This window comes from Oncorhynchus kisutch, linkage group LG24, assembly GCF_002021735.2.
Source record: "Oncorhynchus kisutch isolate 150728-3 linkage group LG24, Okis_V2, whole genome shotgun sequence".
In the NCBI taxonomy this organism is placed as follows: Eukaryota; Metazoa; Chordata; class Actinopteri; order Salmoniformes; family Salmonidae; genus Oncorhynchus; species Oncorhynchus kisutch.
In genome coordinates, this window is record NC_034197.2 from 14,035,546 (window position 1) to 14,060,063 (window position 24,518).

Genomic DNA, 24,518 nt, shown 5'->3' on the forward strand with positions numbered 1-24,518 from the left:
TACACCTGGAGTTTATATGGTCCTGTCCAGAAACATCCCCTGACCATACTTGAATGAATTTTACCACGGAGTTTCTCTACCATCTTTGGTTTTACTCTGACTCAATTAATTTAAATTGTGTGACAGACTGAAACGGAAACGTGTTCTCAAACATACTCCAGTTTTCCGTCTGCCTTAGCCAATCGTTTCGATTGATAGAGACACACGAGTCTCAACTGACCAATCAGGTTACATTTCGTTACAACCACCATCCAATCAACGATACGCCTACATGCGGGCCCCAATCCATCTTCAACCTTCAGTAGTGCTTTTTCTGTCGGGGCACCTTCAACCATTGACTTTCGGAAATACAATAAATTATATTTTCTCCACAGACACCATGTCCTTTCTGACTACAGGTATCAGCAGGTTAGCGCCAAGACTCCTTAATTCAAAGGTAAGTCGAGGCAAATAACATATCCCAAGTAGGGTGGACGCGTCAGTGTTAGCTGTAACTATAGTAGTTTGCTTGCATTTCAACTAACGTTAGCTAGCTAACAGTTATATTTTCGCCAGGAAATATGTTGGTTGTTATTTTCAAGCACATTCATGTACGCTAGTAGTGGCTACACATTGCCACACAGTTTTGGTGCTTGGCAACGATGGTCCTATTTCTTGTAAACGATTTTTGTGTTGGCACTGGCGCGCTTCGTCAGTTTGTTAAGGTTATCTGCGAGCTAGTCAGTTGACACAGGAGATGGCACATGCTAGTTAGCTACGATTAGATAGCCTGAGGAGGGTCATGTTTGACAGTTATGTGTCTATCCTCTCACATGGAATTAAGTTTAACTGCACGCTTGAATAATCCAACATCTTTACTATTTCTTATAGCTAGCTACTATTACTGCCAACAGTGGCAAGTTAATTGGCTGGCTAGTCAACATGCTCATCCACATCTTCTTATTCCCTTCATTTGACCTTCAGCCCTAACATGTCCATTCATAGCTATTAGCCAACACAACAGCAACTTTCTATGTTTGTTCATTTCCAGGTGTTGTATTATTACTACGTCTCTCCATCTTGCTAGCAATGTAGCAAGAATGGTAAAAATGGTTTCCACGAGTTCATCCGACTCTGGGGAAGTAGATAAAGGGCCTCATGGCCAAAATCCCGAAGTGTCCCTTTAATTTAGCTATCTAATATCTAATAAGTCTATGCCTGTGTCATGCTTAAGAACACACATTGATTAGAATTCTGTCTTGTGTTTGTTTCATAGAGGTCCGTATTGATTCCTGGGTGCCACTGCTACCTTCCTGGTTAGGCGTCAGATTGTAACCTACAGTACTGCTTAATCAATTAGCCTCCTGCCCAGATATTTCTATTGCCAAGACAGCTGACACATCACAATAATCCCCTTCTTTGTGCCACCTTCTTTGGACTGTGCACCTTCAACTCCTCAGACAGAGATGATGCCTCAGGATTTTGTTTCTCTGAACTTTGTACAGAGTGGAAATTCCTTGTCAATTATCTAAGCATTGCAGTTAGGTTCTGGTAAATCAAAGACAATTCAAAGATTCCTATGTCATTATATCAGCTAGAATTTGATGTTCAGGGACTGTCATTTGAGGGAATTTGTAGGATATTTCAGTATGACTCCCAGTAGGCCTATCCAAGGGAATATATTATCCATTCAAATGTTACATGTTGTAATTAGACATATGCATAGTGATTTAAGACGGTGCTTGCCCATTCAGAAACTTGGTTGCATTTCTTCCTAGTTCCTTTGTCAGCGTTGTCTTGTAAAGGTTTGTTGGCTAGCCTATTCAATACCTTGTCTATTTCAGTTCTGCCAGATGGTCCTCTTATCCCTTCTCCAATCTCTTTTTGTGCGTTCTCTGCCAAGGATTCCTTGTCCTCCTGACTGTCATCCATGATTGTGCTACTATTTAAAAAGGCAGGTCCTGCTTGTTTCCTTCAGCACAGACAGTGGGTCAGATGGCTTGCATACAGAGCAGTCCTTCTCAGATACTCCACACAGGCCTCTTTTTTAGATTTTTCTATGGTTGATGTTGGATTGTAGCTGAAGCTTTTGCGTAAAGCCACAGTTGATGTTAAATCAGTAAGGATGTTGATTGCCCTATCTATAATCCAGGAATGGCACTGCTCTGGAATTAGATATCTAGGCCAGGGCTCATCAACTACATTCAGTGGCGGGCCAATTTATTATTTTTGTTCTCGAGTGGATGGTCAGGGGCTGGAACATAATTACATATCTCTCTATTATGCGTGGGAATACTTTGTAACAGATTTCCCTAATTAAAATTGCTTGGGGATGTTCTGCAGGTGTTTTTACAGTCCTTTTAATGTCCAACAATAAAAATATGAACTTGGGGGGAAAATAAAATAACTTGTGGCCCAAATTCTGCCCGTGGGACAACAGTTGGAGAACCCTTATTTTGGATTTAACGAGGCAAGTCCGTTAAGAACAAATTCTTATACAATGACGGCCCACCCTGGCCAAATCCGGACGACACTGGGCAAATTGTGCGCCACACTATGGGACTCCCAATCACGGCCGGTTGTGATACAGCCTGGATTCGAACCAGGTTGTTTGTAGTGCCTTAGACCGCTGCGCCACTCGGGATATAGGCTAACTGAGGAGCAGCAAGCAATCAGGATTTCATGATACTGTCAGCACAATGATTCAATTAGGCCTCGTTTTAGTAGATGCAGGTATTACAGTTTGGAAATTGGAAAGCAGACAACTCTGGTTTTTGACCATATATACTCAGGCTGATGTTTTCTGATACTTGCATTTTCCTCTGCAGAATGTCACCTGCATCCTTGTGGCGTCCAGACATGCCAGCTCCTCAACAGTAAGCACTATCAGACTACCTCTTCAAGAGAACTCATCAATTTGCCCTTTATTATCATCATTGTTAGTAAAGCATGATGTTAATCTGTTTTAATAGGGGTTGACAAAAAGAGATGGTTTCCCTCTCTGTTCTCTCTGTCATTATGTACCATGCGGAGAACTTTATTAGCCAGTGTCTTACAAGTGAATGTTTTGGATCTAATGTTTGTTTGACTAACACAAAAGTTCACTAGGCTCTCTGTAGTTGTCTTTTTATATAGGCTGTTTTTGAATTGATGTAATTTTTGACTGAGCCTTTAGTGAGACATGTCTGTGTTTTTGCAGAATCTAAAGGATGTTCTAACAGACCTTATTCCAAAAGAACAAAGTAGGATCAAGAGCTTCAAACAGCAGTATGGAAAAACCAACATTGGATCGATCACTGTTGATATGGTAAGTAACTGACCCATATTCAGTAACTCAGAACCTGATGTTGGTAAAACCATACAAGAGAATCAGAAAGGCTTTTGATGTAGAAATAAACCACATACATGATGTTGATGTTGCCCCTCAGCCATCTCCCTTTTAGCATACTAGAGGTCATGTGATGTCACATGTCTAAGCCAGTTCCCTGCCAGCTGAGCACAGTCATAGCTGAGTCACAGCTCTTGCCTCACACACCATTTATCACTGCAGGGTCACACACACCTCCGCTTTGCCTGTGTCATCCACGCATGTTTATCATTCACATGACCTCTTCACCCTTATTATGCCTTTGAAGAATGCAAAATGATTAGGGTCATGGTTCATCTGATTCCTTACGCATTTGATTTTAGAGACGCATGCTATTTCTGGACTGGTCAAAGAGCAAATCAGTCTAGCCTTAATTGAGCTTTCTGTACCGAATGTAATTTGTGTTTGTGTGTTGTTTTACAGGTCTATGGTGGGATGAGGGGCATGAAGGGTCTGGTGTACGAGACCTCAGTGCTGGATCCTGATGAGGTGTGTTTCCTGTCCTCACAACACACACAATCCATTAAACAGTAACACCCACAGAATAATTGAAGTGTTGACGCTGAGCACCATTAACCTTTGTGTGTAAGCCATATAGGCACTTATCTAAATTGCTTCTGATTACATGCATTGAATTGTAAAATAAATTGGTGTCAATGGAAGTGTTATCTCACTGGTCCTCCAGTAACCTCAGCTGGTGGCAGTTAAGAGTCCTAGAATGTTAAGATATTCCAAATAATTCTGTTGATAAAGCTGCATTTGCAGTAACTACTGCCCCTTTGTTGTGGTTTGTTGTGCCATCATTTTAGACTACGCTCATTTGCCATATATGATGACTATATTAAGCACGACTCCTTGTATGATCCAATGTTCCTTTCATTAGGGAATCCGTTTCCGGGGCTACAGCATTCCGGAGTGTCAGCAGCTGTTGCCCAAGGCTCCAGGAGGTCAGGAGCCACTGCCTGAGGGCCTCTTTTGGCTGCTGGTCACAGGACAGGTCCCCACAGAGGAACAGGTGTGAAGGGGCTAACACTGGATGGGCTAGGGTTACAATGGGACGATTGTCTACTCAAATTTAAAAAAAAAAAAATATATATATATATATATATATATATATATACAAAGATGACCAATCAACTTTTTAAAATTTGCTTCCTTGTAGTGAAACAGAGAACTGTATTCTAGAAAAACTACCAGAAGTAGTGTTTGCTGCAGCACTGTCTTGAAGCCACCTTAAGAGGTCTAATTTGACCCTCATATGTCTCAGCTAGAGGAATTTCCTATGTTATTACAAACTACAAGCAAGTTATTTTATGGTTTAGGAGGAAGGCATAGCAACAATCGAGTTTTACTTTTTGTTCCTGATGACTCACATTGAAGTTCTACAACCGTAGCCATGTGGCGGGGATTTATAGTGTTTGGGATTAAAGAACATTTCCGTTCTGACTTGTGGCAATTTTATTGTCCCTATTTGAACCCGCCAATCCTATTTGCATCCCATCTTTTCAGGTGAGCTGGTTGTCCAAAGAATGGGCTAAGCGGGCAGCACTCCCCTCCCACGTGGTCACCATGCTAGATAACTTCCCCACCAACCTGCACCCCATGTCCCAGTTCAGTGCTGCCATCACAGCTCTGAACAGCGAGAGCAGCTTTGCCCGGGCCTACTCTGAGGGCGTCAACAAGGCCAAGTACTGGGAGGTGAGTCACACACACAGAATCTTCACAGACCTAGTATTTGAAATCTTTCAAATACTTTGGCTGTGTCTTGATTGAGCTTGCCTGGCAAAATGAATAACAATAGTCCCGAAGGTGTAAACTTTGCACATCTGGCCCTCTAGGCGGGCTAAAGCTGACGATCAAAGTACTTGAAAAATGTAAAATACCATTTTAAAACCCAGGTTTGCATTCATTACATTACACTACAATGCAGTACAGTCAGGTGTGGGTGAATACATTAAAGCATAGGGTGATGCTGGATGGATGAGTAATCCTCACTAAAGTGCTTTTCAAGTGTCCATTCTTTAATGGAAAATGTTAACATGCACACCAGGTCTCCCTTGAAAAAGAGCGTATATTTTCCTCAACTTCCTGGTTAGAATAAGAGGCTAAAATAAATCAACACCGTTTCTTGCGGGGTGCAAGGAATTACATCCCCAGAATTCGACAGGCAGTCTAGAAAAAGCTCACAGACTGAAACGTCAACAGAAAATAACTACACTTGCAGAAGTAATTGTGTGATTTATCATGTCGTTCAGTTAGATCCTGTGGGAGATAGTCTACTGACTGTTGATTAAACTACCTACCCTACTCTATTCCAGTTCATCTATGAGGACTCCATGGACTTGATTGCCAAGTTGCCGTGTGTTGCTGCTAAGATCTACCGTAACCTGTACCGTGAGGGCAGCACCATTGGCGCCATCGACTCCAACCTGGACTGGTCCGCTAACTTCGCCAACATGCTGGGCTACAGCGACTCTGCTGAGTTCACTGAACTAATGAGGCTCTACCTTACCATCCACAGGTATGGTACTATGGGCCAGTTTCAGATTAAGCCGAAGAATTTCCATTTTAAGTAGGTTATTTTTTTCAGGACTAGGTTGAAATTGTCTGGGAAACCAGTCTTAAGGACGTACATTTCAACCATTATTACCATCTAGGTGTATTTGGGCCATTGACGGAGCCAAAAACTAACGCACGCCAAATGCGGGTAGATTTTGGCATTGGCGGGTAAGATGTCTATTTCACCAGCCATGTTGGAGGGTGGTGTGCTCAGGGTTCCACAGTGAAGCGTTTCACGTAAAATAGAGTTAGAAGTTAAGTATGAGCTCATTTAGCTGTTTTCAAAGCGTTTGTCCTTTTGTTTCATGGCTGGCAGCTAATCACACAAAGAACTACGGATCCTATAATGTATATCCCAGTTCACGCAGCAACACTGCCTGGTTGGGAAGCTGTGCGCACTGAAGATTAATTTTTAGAAGAGCTTCTCATGAAAGTTGGTCTAATTTACTAAAGTCTACTAAAGGGAGTGTTTCTCGGCTATTTACATTGTTTTGTTCAATAGCGAGGTTGTTTTTCAATGTTTGAGTTTGCTTCAACTGCTAGCGAAGACTCATCGGCTACTAGTCCGATGATCTCACAGGCACGCTGTGACTGACGACTCGAGTTTAAATCTTACTCCACAGACACTAGGATGCGATAATCCAGCACCCCATTGTGACGTGCTGTAGATACGTGGCTCTGAGACCACCATCAGTGGGGGGACACAGCCCCGAATGCTTACCTCCCCACAATTCCCAACCAGCGCGTCTCCGGTACGCGTCCTCTATTCAATTCAAATCAAATCAAGCTTTATTCATACAGCACATTTCAGACAAGGAATGCTAGACAATGTGCTTCACAGGAAGAAAAAAAATATTAAAAGAATGAAAATCAAAACGGATATATTTACTACACAACAAACAAGAGGATTAAAAAACAAACAGAATAACAAGAAAAAATGAATTTGAATGTGGTGACGGTTGGAGAGATGACTTGAGCTGTGCTGAGAATTTTGAAAGGTATGAATGCCAACGGTCCAATATTCGAGAACATTGCTGTGCGTAGGCATACATGTGTTGGGACTATGATGGAGCTTCAAGTGGCTCCAAATGCCACGGTAACCCCCGCCCTTAAAGGGGCAGCGGAACATTTTTGTCTTATTAAATGTATATTTTAGTCATTTTAGCAGACATTCTTATCCAGAGTGACGTACAGTTAGTGCAATCATCTTAAGAAAGCTAGGTGGGACAACCACATATCTGAGTCATAGTAAGTAAAATGTTCCACAATAAAGTATCTTTCAGCAAGGTCAGTGCTAGTAGGGGGGGAGAAGTCAGAGCTTTTAATTTTTACATGTATTTATATATTTTGGTTAAAAGGCTCTGGTCACTTCTTACTAGTAATACATTTGATTGTTTTAGAAACATTACTAAGCATGCTCATTTTTCGCGACAAAAAACTGCCACAGTGGTTGGTGAACCAAAAAGTTAGTTTCAGGCCCTGGTCATTGAAATACAAAACCCATGTATTCATATTAGAATTAACCATTATGTCATTGATTTATTTGACTTTTGGGGGGGGCAGCCATTTTGTCTATTAAATTCTGACATTGAAGGATAGAGAATTGCGAAACCCTCAAATGTATGTTCTCTGCCCTCTAGTGTTCATATAATGCACTTGACAGGACAACAATTCTTTGTTAGACACAATTAAAAATTGTCTTGGATAAATCTATTTGAATATAGGTCTGTAAAAACGTTAGTAATAATTTACTGTCAATTCCAATTTTGTGATGAATAACATAGTAACCAACTGTCTCTGGGTTTCCTGTTTTAGTGACCATGAGGGAGGTAACGTCAGTGCCCACACCAGTCACCTGGTGGGCAGTGCTCTCTCTGACCCTTACCTCTCCTTCAGTGCTGCTCTGAACGGGCTGGCTGGACCTCTGCATGGGCTGGCCAACCAGGTCTGTCAATCCTGTCCTCTGCTCCACTAGAATTTACATACTCTTGACTCACTGACCTGTTCTCTCTTGGAGTCATGAGTGGATAGATGGATAGACATGATTCTTATAAACATCATAAGCAGTCATTGAGTGGCATTATAATAGTATTTCTGTTTTAGCCTTGCTGAGGTTATTAGTGTTTCTCATGTGTTTCTCTGTGTGCCCTGTAGGAGGTGCTGGTGTGGCTGACGGCCCTGCAGAAGGAGATGGGAGGGGAGGTGTCTGATGAGAAGATGAGGGATTACATCTGGAACACACTCAAGTCTGGCAGGGTAAGAGATGGCTCAAAACATTTGGCTTCACTACTATGACACATATTGCCTTACCCACCAGTGACCATAACAGCCTTATGAGGCCATATGGCATCACTAGTGTGGTTTTCAGTTCCATAAAGTATTTGCAAGAAGTTATCCCATGTTGTGCTTCTCGGTTTCAAACATCCCTTGCGTTAAGAACCAGTTAACCCGGAGAGAAGGGTAAACCTTGCTAATCACCCTTCACACCCTCTCTCACCCCCATAGGTGGTGCCAGGCTATGGGCATGCTGTCCTGAGGAAGACTGACCCCAGGTACCAATGCCAGCAGGAGTTTGCCTTCAAGCACCTGCCCAACGACCCCATGTTCAAACTGGTGCACCAGCTCTACAAGATTGTGCCCCCAGTACTGCTGGAGCAGGGCAAGGCCAAGAACCCCTGGCCCAATGTCGACGCCCACAGTGGAGTTCTGCTGCAGGTGAGAGAGATGTGTTCTCCTTAACAATGTCCTATTGTACTGCATATATTGTCATGTAATACAGATCTGGTTTTTTTGGACCACCTGCAATTTCTAAGTGGGCTGTTTGACTGGTCAGTGTTAGTCAGATGTGTTTTAATCAAAAGCATCACAGCACATATTAGCACCTGTGAGTTCAGCCTTTCAATCATCACTGACCTCTGCAACAAACATTTGACCTCTCCCTGATCTCTCTCCTCCGCTACAGTACTATGGGATGACAGAGATGAACTACTACACTGTGCTGTTTGGTGTGTCCCGAGCTCTGGGTGTGTTGGCCCAACTTATCTGGAGCCGAGCCCTGGGCTTCCCTCTGGAGCGCCCCAAGTCCATGAGCACAGACGGACTCATGACCCTGGTGGGGGCCAATAAGTCCGGCTGAAGAAGATGAGGGGGAGGAAATACCGTGTGCAAGTGACGCGTTCCTACATCATACTTCCGTGTTCATGTACCTGGTCTTTTGAATGGGCTTCAAGATTATATCAAATTCATTAAAACGACCATTGCGCTACATTTTTGCTCATTTGAAGACCATTCAAAAAGCCTAGAAAAGTTTTTTTTTAACTACAAGGCTAATTGTCGCGTCACTTGCATGGCGTATTTCAAATTAAAGCTGACCATGCCCCCATCCCCATGGAAGAGATTCAAAGAGACAGTACACTTTTTTTTTTTTTATCCAAAAAGGGCTTTTTAATATTTACATGATTTAGCGCAGGCATGTGCACAGATAGAAGTCAACCTATGCCCAGCTCCTGTCCCTTGGCCCTCCCACTCGCCAAGTGCCCTTTTGGGTTGTGGTATCATTTTATTTTTTTGTATAAAGTTTTGTTCTGAACCCATTGCCCGCAAGTCGGTGTGACGTTGTCAAGTTCACCCACCCCGGCCGTTGGTTGCCCCTGATGGTCTGCCCTGTACAGAGCTTGCGCATGCCAGGTTGCACCTTTATCCCAGACTGCCCTGTACTGAGATTGTGTATGCTGGTCTCCAAACATGCATGGCTTGAGATGTGGCCACCGGTCCAGTGTGTGTAAATGTCAACAGTACTACCGCAGCAGCATAACATTTTGATTAACATCATCAATATCCGGTCTGGTTGGTTGATACGTGCAGCATATAGAGGCAAAAAGACGGAGAGGAACGGTTGCATCAACGACCCTCGCTCCAACCCAACTCCATCCCTTCCTCAGTCGGCAGCAACACAGGCAGTCTAGATGCTAGCTAATCACCATATACAAAAATATCCACAAAAGCCACTAGCCAGCCATATATCTTGAGTTAAAAGATAATTCATATTATATTACGTTATTATTTAAGAGCATTGAAGATAAATCACAATCATTAAAAAACAATGGAGCTAGCTAACCAGCAGGTCAATCAATGATCTGCTGACCGCTCACCCTCTTTTCCCCATGTCAATCAGGAGGCACTGTAACTAGCTTCCTTACAATATGTGATGAGTGAGTGTTTTGCAGAAATTAATGTCTATGCTCAGATTTGGTAAAATGTTCACTACAGAGGCAGTTGGCATGTTCAGAATTTTAAAATGTGAATTATGAGTTGTTTTTTTGGTGGGGGGGCACTTGCCCCCTGAAAGGTCTGTGCATGGCCCTGATTTAGTGTGAGACTGTGTTAGGTAGGTAATCATGTATACACTTCACCTGCCTAGAAATTACAACTATAATTTATTTCCAGTGTTCTCTAACCCCATGCCTCTGGTAATGTGGCCTGGACTGCCCCACCTCGGTATTAGTTTCCACCTACCTCTGTTCCTCAGACTCAAGCCACTTACAGTACAGTAGGCCAATGCAGTCTGCTGGCATCTCATCCCCATGTGCCTGTGAGGACTGGGCTGCACCAACTGATTGAAGATGTCAAGGGGCTTAAGTCGTATGCAATCCAACCTGATGGCTCTGTTTTACCATTGTTTCACTCTGAGCAGTTTGATTTCCAGGCTACATAAAAAATGTAATTTTATGTGGGGAATTAGAGAAATCACAAAGTCATCAATTGAGATTTCACTTGAGTATGTCTTACATCTATATTTAACTTGAGTGGTAGTTTGACATCAAACATTTTTGCTAACTTAGTAAGGATGCAAGTAACTTTTAATTTGAGTCACATTTTTCTGCTGATGTTTGCTGAAGCGTCAATATTGTCTGGAATGTCTTGCCTAATCTGAACCAACAGGGAAATATATTTTTTGTTGTTGCCTGAAACCCTCACCACGTTTCTCTATGCAATTTCTCCCTGACTATACTCTAGCAGTAGCTACACTCCAGTAAAGGAAAACGTTTCAACCTTGTAAAAGTATCTAACTTCTATTGAAGATGTTCAATATATCCAAGGAAGAATGCAAATCAGTAAAAAAATATATATATATTAAAAAAAGTACTGCCCCTTTAAATCTTTTTGTCTCACCAGATTCCCTGACTTCAATGGATTTAACCTTGAACACACCTCTGATCAAAATAACCTTTTTTTTTGTTGTCATTCAACTTGTTTTACATTCTTTCCTTTCATTTTCTGTCTGGGCATCTTTTGAAATGTAGGATTGATATGTGTAGGTAGGAGCATATGATCGAAGACCTTTGGTTGTAACCTGGAGTACCCAAAGGCCTGATAGTAATGGCATAGACTTATATATTTGAAGGATTGAGAGAAGGACATGGTATTCTGCTTTTTAGTATGTGCTTGAACATAAGTATGCAGCCAAGAAGAGCTTTTTATCTGTTGTGGTCCTGTCTAATTTTGGAGTATAATGTATGTTGTTAATTATGCACCAGAAGAGTGCTTCAGTGATTTGAGCTGCTACTCCAAAATAGGAAAATAGAAATAGGAAAACCCCTATTTTGATTTAGTCCTTTTTTATTAGAGGTTTTGGGTGTTGACTGAATAACCATGTAATGTATAAAGAGGATAATCCTATAGTGGGTACATCATTTGTAGTTTTATTTATACTTTGTATATAGTTATAAATATGTATAGCTTGAATGTATGAGCTCCTACGCAACCATATTGCTCAGTCATACAGCTGTGTGACTTCCAACCTCACTCATCACCATATTTCAGTTTTACATGTTTTGAAAGTTACTCTTACAATGAAGTAGATGTACGTACTCTGGCTGTCTTGTAAATAAATCTATTGCCCATTTGTATGGGCTTCTGCTGCTGCTAAGTGGATGTTTGCTTTGACTGATTCAAGCTGGCTCTCAGGCCCATAGCAGCAGTTGGTCCATAGCAGCTTTCCTTGCCTGCTTCAATATAGGATTATCAACACTCCATCTTGTGTCGCATCAGTGGGACCCCGCTCACTTGAAAAACAAAATAATCCATGTTTGACTTTTACTTCAATTTTATATGCCTTGCTTTTGTCTCTTGGGTTTCACATTTTTCAGTTTGTTTATTTTCTTAGTTTGTCTTGTGGAACATCTGGTTGTTTCTGATCAAAGCAGCTGTAGGAGACTGAAACCAGGGAAGAGCCATTGAAGTTGGATGCATTTGGGAAACTATAGCGGGATGGGGCTGGATAGGTCAAATGGGAGAAAGGAGCCGAGGACAACAAAAATGGAAAACCAATAAATGAGTTTAACACTTGGTGCCATGTGTTTGTTTTTACTTGTGTGTAAAGAGGTTGGAAACTGACTAGCTTTATTCAATAACAGATGGAAAATTCACTGGTAATCCATTCCTGGATGACTGTACATGATGGGATTTCTAGGTGTTGAAATGAAGGAATATACTGTGCATGTAAAAGCACACACAACTAGCCGGTTTACCATAAGGGCAGTGTCAAATCTGCCCAGCAAGTCTCAGCTCTGCCTCTGTGAAGAACTGCAGTCATGAGACCAGCCAGAGGATAATGTTACACACACTGAAACAACCAATTAGTGGCAACCGCTGTTGCATAAGGCCCAACTGTAGTCATGAGGCTCTGTTTACAAGGCTAGATAGCTGAATTATTAACAAGGAAGTGGGGCTTTCAGTTGTTCTGGTTGTTGTTCTGGTTTGGTGAAGTATCATGCAATATGCAAGTAATTGTTTTTCATATTTTGTGATTTGAGTGTCATGGATATGGTGGTTTACGGGAGATTTGTAATCCTAGTAATAATAGGAAAATAGGTATTTTAACTATCTCCTCTCTGTCGTTATTAATAACTGGCCCAGATACCAACACCCTGCTCTCGTTGCTTGCGCTTTGGTTTCCTTTTGAAAAGGCCGCATCACACCCACCCCTGCACGTCCCTTGCTACATAGCAACAAACCAAGGCATTCTTAACAAGAGTCCCCACAGCTCTACACCACCTGCCCAAGTTTTTAACTTGAGCAAATCCCTAAGGTGACCTGAACAGCTTGCTACATGCCACAACTTCTGAAAGCAGTGATTTATGGCTAGATTACATTACACTCCCATGATTCTCAAAAAGTATATCGTCGGGAACAATCGCATTTTATTTTTCTAAACATCTCATTTACGAGTGGTGGAAATATCTTTGGCTCTATAACTACATTGCATGCACACATATTCCATTGATAACTAATTTTGTATTGAGCAGTGTCCAGTTGCTCATGGTCAAAACCAGAATTTCTAATGGAAAAGAAAAGGAGAGCACAGTACACTGTAGTGTTTGCTGTACAACTGATACCATGGCTACAGGTGGAAATGCATACACACTAAAGTATGATTAACAGGCAAAACAACTTTGATCAGCATGCAAAACTCAAAACAACATACTATGCTCATACACTCTATGGGTCTCAACACCCATCTGTGCATTATTGCTCACTTAGAACTCATTGAAATAATAAGTAAAGGTAGGCCTAATTATGAATACAGTAGGATGATTCATTCCACCTCCTCCATTTACAATACACACAACATGCACACAAATGCAATTGCCTTACATTCACACACACTTAATAGTTTCATTTTCCATATCCAGTCTCTTACAGCTCACTGGGACTGGGTAAATGAATGCAATATGGCATCAACACCTAGCTTTGTGGCTTGTACTACATTGCTTCTACTTGTGAAGTGCAATTAGATTCAAAAGCAGTACTACTACCTGTGTTTGATGCCGGAGACTGGATAAAGACAGGAAGTTGCTTTGAAGTATTGAGACATTTCTTATGAGTCTGGGATTCTTGCTTTAATAACAAACAAATAGTCGTAAATCTTAAAAGATGTACACTTGCTTCCTATGTTCACCTTTCATGACACCTGAGAGTAAATGCCACCATCATAGCAGAGGGCAAATACATACCGGTATATTAAACAAATCGGTTTGACTGAGCCCTTTGTTATTAAATGAAATTCAAATGTATTCCCATTAAAACAAAGGCAAAACAAACAAATGCAATTCCAAAGAAAATATCCTACACAAGTAGCCATATCGTGCATAAATAATTGCAATACTTTGTCTTGTTTCATTTATGAACTCGCTAGGCAGCTTGTGTTGACACTGTATAGAATTTTCACAGCTCCTGTTCTCCATATTTACATAAAGCTTAACATTGAAGACAATTGAATGTGCTTGATGTAAAGGTGCAAATTACCAATGATTGTTTTAATCTATGAAAAATGAAGCACTTCAACAACATTCTCTCTACACACAAAGGAAGCAGTTGGCTTGCTATTTAAAAAAATATATAGAATAAATCATTTCTAAAAAGCACTTCTTGGTATAAACAATACATTTAAAATATATATATATATTAAAAAAAAGGGGCAATCTGCAGTTGCTGAATCCATTTTTGGACATAGAATTCATTTGATTCTTGACAAATAACAAATGCCTCACGAGTTTACCCCATGAGAAACCAAAATATAAACTTGTTTTATTACCAATGTTTGTAAACAAGCAATCATAGCAAATGTAAAAAATACAAATAACTGTATAGCCTCAACATATATTTTAACATCGGCATGGTTACAACTATAATTTTGATATCATGGGTAGTCAGTCCAGGTATCCATAGATCTGTCTATGAATTTGAGAGTAGTTACATTTATCCAACCCAATCCCTCAGCTTTTTACCGAAACAGTGGTTGGGGAGCATGCTTAAATTGTTATTGTTTCAACTATGGATTGCCCCTTTAAGATATATTCATTTTACAGGATTGGATGACTAGAACCTAGCAGGTCAGTGGAGTGCACCTGCACCCACTCTTCAGCAATCTACAGTGTCTAAAGCAGTCATATACTATGACGTACTCAAAATGGTCCATGTCATTCGTTCACTCAATAGTGTCCTGCTCACTCATGATTACACAGCAATCTATTCTGATTTGCGTAGTGGCTTTTTTGTTTTACAATTAGACTTAGAAGGATTATTATTTTAAAATTGCCCACACACGTCAATGCAACAAGGGGTCTGTGCTGAAGAGTGTACCCTTGTGAGGAGGTAGATGGCAGCTTTTTACACGAAAATGATCCAGGCTAGGATATGGGACTTTCAAGTCAACTATAGTTGTGTAGGGTGATAAGCCAGGCTGATGCCCACACTGATTGCTTGGTCCTTACTCTATAATGTGAGGAGGATGCACTAGTGGCAGCTTAGCCTGGTCATAGATCTGCTGTCACAGATGGTCCAAGATCTCAGAAGAGCTGTTTGTCATGCCAATGTGACCATAGGAGTTGGCAAGACAGCACAAACAGACCTGGGACCAGGCTATTGGTATCTGGGCCTTGGTGGTAATGGAGACTGAAGGCGGTTGTCATGTAGTGTCCTGCTGCTCCAGCTAGGTGATACAGGGGACTGCCAGGGTGAAGGTGCAGGCTGGTTTAGGGCAAGGGCACACAATGCCAGATGGACCTCACGTTTGGTGTACCTCATGGAACATTAATTCCCGTGGGACGCACGTCTGTGGGCCGTAGAGCGTGCCGGCCCGGCGCTCGAAGGCAGACACATTCTTTTTTACCACCTCGTCAAAAAACACAGTTGCTAACTGGGAGTGGAGCAAGGAACGGAACTCAAACGAGATCTGTGTGGCAGGAAGGAGGGAGAGGGTAGAATATCAAATCAGAGAAGACAAACAAAAGAGAAAAAGGAAAAACAGAGTAGAAAGAGAAAATACACTACATAACCAAAAGTATGTGGCCACTTGATCATAGGAACATCTCATGGGCATTAATATTGAGTTGGTCCACCCTTTGTGCGTCACCTGATTGGGTTGATTCACTGATGTGGTCACCCTGTCTGGGTTGGCGCTCCCCCTTGGGTTGTGCCATGGCGGAGATCTTTGTGGGCTATACTCAGCCTTGTCTCAGGATGGTAAGTTGGTGGTTGAAGATATCCCTCTAGTGGTGTGGGGGCTGTGCTTTGGCAAAGTGGGTGGGGTTATATCCTTCCTGTCTGGCCCTGTCCGGGGGTGTCCTCGGATGGGGCCACAGTGTCTCCTGACCCCTCCTGTCTCAGCCTCCAGTATTTATGCTGCAGTAGTTTGTGTCGGAGGGGCTAGGGTCAGTTTGTTATATCTGGAGTACTTCTCCTGTCCTATTCGGTGTCCTGTGTGAATCTAAGTGTGCGTTCTCTAATTCTCTCCTTCTCTCTTTCTTTCTCCCTCTCGGAGGACCTGAGCCCTAGGACCATGCCCCAGGACTACCTGACATGATGACTCCTTGCTGTCCCCAGTCCACCTGGCCGTGCTGCTGCTCCAGTTTCAACTGTTCTGCCTTATTATTATTCGACCATGCTGGTCATTTATGAACATTTGAACATCTTGGCCATGTTCTGTTATAATCTCCACCCGGCACAGCCAGAAGAGGACTGGCCACCCCACATAGCCTGGTTCCTCTCTAGGTTTCGGCCTTTCTAGGGAGTTTTTCCTAGCCACCGTGCTTCTACACCTGCATTGCTTGCTGTTTGGGGTTTTAGGCTGGGTTTCTGTACAGCACTTTGAGATATCAGCTGATGTACGAAGGGCTATATAAATACATTTGATTTATAACTATCCACTCTTCTGGGAAGGCTTTCCACTAGATGTTGGAACATGGCTGTGGGGACTTGCTTCCATTCAGCCACAAGAACATTAGTGAGGTCGGGCACTGATGTTGGGCAATTAGTCCTGACTCGTAGTCAGAATTGAGTTGAGGTCAGGGATCTGTGCAGGCCAGTCAAGTTCTTCCACACCAATCTCAACAAACCATATGGATCTCGGTTTGTGCACGGGGGCATTGTCATGCTGAAACAGGAAAAGGCCTTCCCCAAACTGTTGCTACAAAGTTGGAAGAATAGATTAGTCTAGAATGTAATTGTATGCTGTACTGTTAAGATCTACCTTAATTCGAACTAAGGAACTAGCCCAAACCATGAAAAACAGCCACAGAACATGATTCCTCCTCCACCAAACTTTACAGTTGGCACTATGCATTGGGGCAGGTAGCGTTCTCCTGGCATCCGCCAAACCCAGATTCATTCGTCAGACTGCCAGATGGTAAAGCGTGATTCATCACTCCAGAGAACGCGTTTCCACTGCTCCAAAGTCAAATGGCAGCGATCTTTAAACCACTCCAGCCGATGCTAAGCATTGCGCATGGTGATCTTAGGCTTATGTGCAGCTGCTCATGAAAACCCATTTCATGAAGCTTCCGACGAATATTTATTGGGCTGACGTTACTTCCAAATGAAGCTTAGAACTTGGTAGTGAGTGATGCAACTAAAGACAGGCAATTTTTACGAGCTACGCGCTTCAGCACTCTGCGTTCCCGTTCTGTGAGCTTGTGTGGCCTACCACTTTACGGCTGAGCCGGTTGCTCCTAGAGGTTTCCAGTTCAAAAGTCACTGAGCTCTTCAGTAAGGCCATTCTACTGCCAATGTTTGTCTATGGAGATTGCATGGCTGTGTGCTAGATTTTATACACCTGTCAGCAACAGGTATAGATGAAATAGCCAAATCCACATACTTTTGTGTGCATATATATATAGATATAGTGCATTCGGGAAAGAATTCAGACGCCTTGACCTTTTCCATATTTTGTTACGTTAAAGCCTTGTTTTTCCACGTCAATATACACACAGTACCCCATAATGACGAAGTAAAAACAGGTTTTTCAAAAATGTTGCAAATATATACAAAATTAAAAACTTAAGTACCACATTTACATACGGTTGAGGTCAGAAGTTGACACACTTAGGTTGGAGTCATTAAAACTCGTTTTCAACCACTTTCTTGTTAACAAAATATAGTTTTGGCAAGTCGGTTAGGACATATACTTTGTGCATGACAAGTCATTTTTCCAGCAATTGTTTACAGACAGATTATTTCACAATTCTAGTGGGTCAGAAGTTTACATACACGGAGTTGAATGTCTTTAAACAGCTTGGAAAATTCCAGAAAATGTAATGGCTTTAGAAGCTTCTGATAGGCTAATTGACATTTGAGTAAATTGGAGGTATACCTGTGGATGTATTTCAAGGCCTACCTTCAAACTCAGTGCCTCTTTGCTTGACATCATGGGAAAATCAAAAGGAATCAGCCAAGACCTCAGAAAAATAATTGTAGACCTCTACAAGTCTGGTTCATTCTTGGGAGCAATTTCCAAATGCCTGAAGGTACCACGTTCATCTGTACAAACAATAGTACACAAGTATAAACACCATGGGACCACGCAGCCGTCATACCGCTCAGGAAGGAGATGCATTCTGTCTCAGAGATGAGCGTACTTTGGTGCGAAAAGTGCAAATCAATCCCAGAACAACAGCAAAGGACCGTGTGAAGATGCTGGAGGAAACAGGTACAAAAAGTATCTATATCCACAGTAAAACGAGTCCTATATCGACATAACCTGAAAGGCTGCTCAGCAGGAAATAAACCACTGCTCCAAAACCACCATAAAAAAAGCCAGACTACGGTTTGCAACTGCACATGGGGACAAAGATTGTACTTTTTGGAGAAATGTCCTCTGGTCCGATGAAACAAAAATATAACTGTTTGGCCATAATAATCATCGTTATGTTTGGAGGAAAAAGGGGGAGGCTTGCAAGCCGAAGAACACCATCCCTACCGTGAAGCACGTTGGTGGCAGCATCATGTTGTGGGGGTGCTTTGCTGCAGGAGGGACTGGTGCACTTCACAAAATAGATGGCATCACGAGGGAGGAAAATTATGTGGATATATTGAAGCAACATCTCAAGATGGTCGCAAATGGGTCTTCCAAATGAACAAAGACCCCAAGCATACTTCCAAAGTTGTGGAAAAGGGCTTACAGACAACAAAGTCAAGGTGTTGGAGTGGCCATCACAAAGTCCTATAGAATATTTGTGGGCAGAACTGAAAAAGTGTGTGCGAGCAAGGAGGCCTACAAACCTGACTCAGTTACACCAGCTCTGTCAGAAGGAATGGGCCAAAATTCTCCCAACTTATTGTGGGAAGCTTGTGGAAGGCTACCCAAAACATTTCACCCAAGTTAAACAATGTAAAGGCAATGCTACTAAATACTAATTGAGTGTATGTTAACTTCTGACCCACTGGGAATGTGATAAAAGAAATAAAAGCTGAAATAAATCACTCTACTATTATTCTTACATTTCACATTCTTAAAATAAAAGTGGTGATCCTAACCTAACCTACTGACCTAAAACAGGGAATATTTACTGGGATTAAATGTCAGGAATTGTGAAAAACTGGGTTTAAATGTATTTAGCTAAGGTGTATGTAAACGTCCGACTTCAACGCTAAGTATTCAGACCCTTTACTCTGTTGAAGCACCTTTGGTGGCAGGGATTACAGCCTCGAGTCTTCTTGGGTATGACGCTACAAGCTTGGCACACCTGTGTTTGGAGAGTTTCTCCCATTCTTCTCTGCAGATCCTCTCAAGCTCTGTCAGGTTGTATACGGAGCGTCGCTGCACAGTTATTTTCAAGTCTCTCCAGAGATGTTCGATCAAGTTAAAGTCCGGGCTCTGGCTGGGCCACTCAAGGACATTCAAACACTTGTCCCAAAGCCACTACTGCGTTGTCTTGGCTGTGTGCTTAGGGTCATTGTCCTGCCAGTCTGAGGTCCTGAGTGCTCTGGAGCAGGTTTTCATCAAGGATCTCTGTACTTTGCTCCGTTCTTATTTCCCTCAATGGTCTCCCAGTCCCTGCTGCTGAAAAACATCCCCACAGAATGATGCTGCCACCACTATGCTTCACCGTAGGGATGGTGCCAGGTTTCCTCGAGATGTGACGCATGGCATTCAGGCCAAATTGTTTCATCTTTGTTTCATCAGACCAGAGAATCTTGTTTCTCATGGTCTGAGAGTCCTTTAGGTTCCATCTGGTAAACTCCAAGTGGGCAGTCATGTGCCTTTTACTGAGGAGTGGCTTCAGTCTGGCTACTCTACCATAAAGGCCTGATTGGCTGAGTGTGGCTGAGTGCTGCAGAGTTGGTTGTCCTTCTGGAAGGCTCTCCCATCTCCATAGAGGAACTCTGGAGCTCTGTCAGAGTGACCATCGGGTTCTTGGTTAGCTCCCTGACCAAGGCCCTTCTCCCCCGAATGCTCAGTTCGGCCGGCCGGCCGGCTCTAGGAAGAGTCTTGGTGGTTCCAAACATTTTCCATTTGATGGAGGCCACTGTGCTCTTGGGGACCTTCAATGCTTCCTCAGCACGACCCTGTCTCGGAGCTCTACGGACAATTCCGTCGAACTCATGACTTGGTTTTTGCTCTGACATGCACTGTCAATTGTGGAACGTTATATACCGTAGACAGGTGTGTGCCTTTCCAAATCATGTCCAATCAATTTAATTTACCACAGGTTGACTCCAATCAAGTTGTAGAAACATCTCAAGGATGATCAATTGAAACAGGATGCACCTGAGCTCAATTTCAAGTCTCATAGCAAAGGGTGTGAATACTTATGTAAATGAGGTATCTTTAAAAAAAAAATATATATATATATATATATATATATACATTTGCAAAATAAAAAAAATAAAAAACTTTGTCATTATTGGGTATTTTGTGTAGATTGATGAGGAAAAAGAACAGGGCTGTAACGTAAGAAATTGTGAAAAAAGTCAAGGGTTCTGAATACTTTCCTGAACACACTGTAGTGTAATTTTGTCAGACTGCTCACATGCAAAGGGTGTATGCACAAATAGAGAGCAAGATTAGAAGAGAGGTGGGCAGCATAAGATAAAGACAAGGGCCACAAGCTGGGGCTGTCATATTCACCGAAACGTCCACAGTGCAGGTGCGGGGATAACCAGGGATGCCAGGACTAAAGCGCCATATTGTCTCCAGGTGGTTGAAAAGTGTTCCGTCTGTGCACACCGCCTATCACAAAACAAACAATTATCATCATAATTCATGAAACCAAAATTAAGAGGGATAAGTAGGGTTGCAAAACTGTGTTCCAGTAATCCTGGTTGGAAGATTCCTGAAATCAGGAGGGAATAAGCAGGAACTCTACAATACTCCAACCAAGATCTCTGGAAAACCTGGGAATTTTAGGAAAGTTACTGGAATTTTTAATCCCAAATTAAGCGGAATGAACTTACTTTGACCATGTGGGGTCGCACCACACTGATCATGGATGTGTATCGCTCTACAATGGGTGGGAACCCCACCTCCAGCTGAGCTTTGGAGTGGCCTGCCCTCTTCATGATGGTCTGGGACTTCTTACACCAGGGAACAAAGAGTTTGTAGTCATCCACGTTGGCTACCACATCATACATCTCCAGCATAGAGTACCTGAAGCAGCATAGTAAGAAGAGTTTGAAAACAACAACATTACATAACTTAATAAACACCTTCCACTTCCATGTTGTGTTTCAAATAGAAAAGGCCCTATTTTTAAAAACTTTAATATGAAATCTAGCCATGGCTTCTTTCTATTTATGCATTCAAGCTCTGGTTTACCATGTACATATGGAAATATAGTCTTACAATATATTTTCTTTCATGGGTGGTACCATCTTACCCCAGTATCCTTCGCTCCGAGTACTCCTTTCTCTTATTGGTGAACCCCATGAAGGTTCTGCTGTGGGGAACTGATGTCATCATGTCCCAGTCCTGCTGGTGGCAAAGCACTCTGGGAGTCCTGGTCATTACAATACCACATGATGACAAGTGTCTGATGGGGAAGGGAGATGAAGAGAGGAAATGTTCAAAATACCACAACATCTCTAACAAACACCCTTTTCCAGGCAGGCTTCCTGACATTAGAGTCAGGGCAGAAATAATATATTGCCAAAAGGGGGAAGAATTCTCAGTCGTATCCTATCCGTCAATCTTTCGGACAAGCTATCAGGCTATATTCTGAGTAAACACATGAATGGAACTATATGTAATGCGACCCACTCAGCCTATTCATTAGCCAAGTTTGAGTTTATATTGGACAAATGTATTTATTTTACTAGGCAAGTCAGTTAAAGAACAAATTCTTATTTTCAATGACGGCCTAGGAACAGTGGGTTAACTGCCTGTTCAGGGGCAGAACGTCAGATTTGTACCTTGTCAGCTCGGGGATTAGAACTTGCAACCTTTCGGTTACTAGTCCAACGCTCTAACCACTAGGCTACCCTGCTACCCTGAAGGTAGGTCCCAACCCGTTTGCTTCCGTTCGGTTCCCAGAGTAAACGGTTTCCATTGCAAAACAATTTGCAACAGACCAAATGTTTTGCAACGGAACTCAGCTAATGAACACCCCCCAGGGGTGAACCCCATGAAAGTTCTGCTGCAGGGAACTGATGTCATCATGTCCCAATCCTGCTGTTGGCAAAGCACTCTGGGAGTCCTGGTCATACATCCCTGGGGTGTATTCATTAAGTATGGTAAAGGAAACAGTTCACTGTTTAAGAACCAAATGGACGCAAACAGAGCAAACAGAACTAAACAGGGAGAGCCCTACCTGAATTTGTCCTATAGAAACTCAAATTTTCGTTGCAAAACGTCTTCTGTTTGGAGTAAACAGTTTCGGTTTAAAAACATTTTGCAACAGAAGAAACGTTTTCAACAGAATCGGAGTAATGAATACACCCCAGGTGCTCACTACAAATAACTGTGACAGTCATGGAAATAGAATTCGTCAGAAATATACGAATTACAAGGAGTAAGGCAACTACTTACATAGTGAAACAAATATGAAGTATAACACAATATGCATAGCCTATGACATGTGATTGAAAAGGGAACGTTTTAGTCCTAAATGCTAATTATACAGAAAGCACGTAATGTTCTTCAGAGTGGACCTTCATTATATCAACCAGTGCTTGGTTGTAACAAAAACCTGCCCCATGGGGGATTGAAATAGATGCTAAATGCGCACGTACAGCACTGATTGGTTGACGCTATCACTCGAAATTATACATTTATTAATCTCACCTGATGGTTTGTCTCATATGTTCTCTTGACCCCGCGGTGTGACAAGGTGAGCGACCTGAGCCAACAGCAATCTCCAGAAATTCACTGAATGTCCGCACACCCATCGGCATTCTCCGGGCAGTTGTTGAGGCTGCCATTATATTTTATGTGGGTTATTTTACTACAACCTCAAGTTGGAGAACGGATCATTGAATCTGTAGGTTACTGCTGAAAACACTGATCTTCGCCCACTTCGGATTGGCTATTCGAAGCAATTCACTTATCCAAATAGGCCTAGACGCAACAAAAAAGGCCGCGTTTAGTCTATATTATAAAAACGTTAATAAAGTAATCTATTTATTCTAAGCTCGATGTCCTGGGTCGCTGAGGGTGCATAAATTGCGCTTTCGGGTTTTCCCATACGACGACAGCCCCTTAAAATATCGTCCTTCTCTGTGCTCAGTAAAGTAAACAAATACCGGTGTCGGTCAGGCCAGGGACAAACCTTACCAGAGAGGACGAGACGAAACGAGATGGTTTACTCTGCCCAAAATCTGTCCACGAAAATAAGGCCACGAAGTGAATAATTTTTGTAGGGAAGTCAAGACTTATTTGATCGAATATACGTTTCGTAATGGTTAAATTGTTACGAATGCACTGATATGTGGACACACGTGGCATTTTGCCCCCCCAAATACTTTATATTGGATATATGACGGGAAGGCCGTCGTTGTAAATTAGAATTTGTTCTTAACTGACATGCCTAGTTAAATAAAATAAAAAAATATGCTTGTTCACATGCTTATCTGCCTTTTCGTTGGATAGAATGGTCCAAACTAATCTCGCCTCCTTCCATCTTTGATGACATTTATTTCCATTAAGAGCGGTCACTCGACTATCTTGTCAATAGATGATATTTGACCGCAATGTTTTTCAGTGGTGGAAAAAGTACCCAATTGTCATACTTGAGTGAAAGTAAAGAACTCGTTACGAAATGATTCAAGTAACAGTGAGTCACCCAGTATAATATTATTTGAGTTAAAGTATAAAATAATTTGGTTTTAAATATACTTAAGTATCAAAAGTAAAAGTATAAATTATTAAAAATGTCTTATATTAAGCAAACCAGATGGAATAATTGTTTTTTAATTTGCGGATAGCCAGGGGCACACTCCAACACTCAGAAACACAAAGCATTTGTGTTTAGTGAGTTGCCAGATCAGAGGTAGTAGAGATGATCAGGGATGTTCTCTTGATAAGTGCGTGAATTGGACCTTTTCTGTCCTACTAAGCATTCAAAATGTAACGAGTACTTTTGGGTGTCATTGAATATGTATGATATAAAAACTACATTTTCTTTAGGAATGTAGTGATGTAAAAGTTGTCAAAAAAAATAGTAAAGTACAGATACCCCCTAAACGACTTAAGTAGTACTTTAAAGTATTTTTTACTTAAATACTTTTTTAACTTAAATACTTTACACCAGTGCTGTTTTTGGACAAACTAATATTAAACAGAACAGCTGACCCACCGATGCGTTGCTGCCACCAACTGTGTCGGAGGTAGCCTACAATA

The 24,518-nt window shown here is 41.9% G+C and overlaps 2 protein-coding genes across 3 annotated transcripts; one reads left to right on the top strand and one right to left on the bottom strand.

Annotated features, from left to right (window-relative positions):
- Positions 1–269: 269 nt before the first annotated feature.
- Positions 270–12,255, top strand: LOC109869003 (citrate synthase, mitochondrial). Its single transcript, XM_031803958.1, has 11 exons — positions 270–436; positions 2,808–2,855; positions 3,179–3,286; positions 3,770–3,835; positions 4,230–4,361; positions 4,856–5,044; positions 5,665–5,867; positions 7,721–7,850; positions 8,060–8,161; positions 8,411–8,620; positions 8,868–12,255. Exons 1-11 carry the CDS (start codon positions 272–274, stop codon positions 9,039–9,041), a joined length of 1,527 nt encoding a protein of 508 aa, XP_031659818.1. The 5' UTR covers positions 270–271; the 3' UTR covers positions 9,042–12,255.
- A 27-nt stretch (positions 12,256–12,282) lies between these two features.
- On the bottom strand, positions 12,283–23,471 carry coq10a (coenzyme Q10A). Of its 2 annotated transcripts, none has more exons than XM_020458809.2 (5): positions 22,965–23,471; positions 21,562–21,714; positions 21,140–21,332; positions 20,814–20,915; positions 12,283–15,641 (listed from the first exon to the last, which is right to left on the bottom strand). In XM_020458809.2, the coding sequence occupies exons 1-5, from the start codon at positions 23,099–23,101 to the stop codon at positions 15,474–15,476; spliced, it is 753 nt and encodes a 250-aa protein (XP_020314398.1). In that variant the 5' UTR covers positions 23,102–23,471; the 3' UTR covers positions 12,283–15,473. The 2 variants fall into 2 exon arrangements, with proteins under 2 accessions (XP_020314398.1, XP_020314400.1); XM_020458811.2 differs by lacking the exon at positions 22,965–23,471 and adding an exon at positions 22,710–22,853 and having other exon boundaries at positions 13,790–15,641.
- Positions 23,472–24,518: the final 1,047 nt, after the last annotated feature.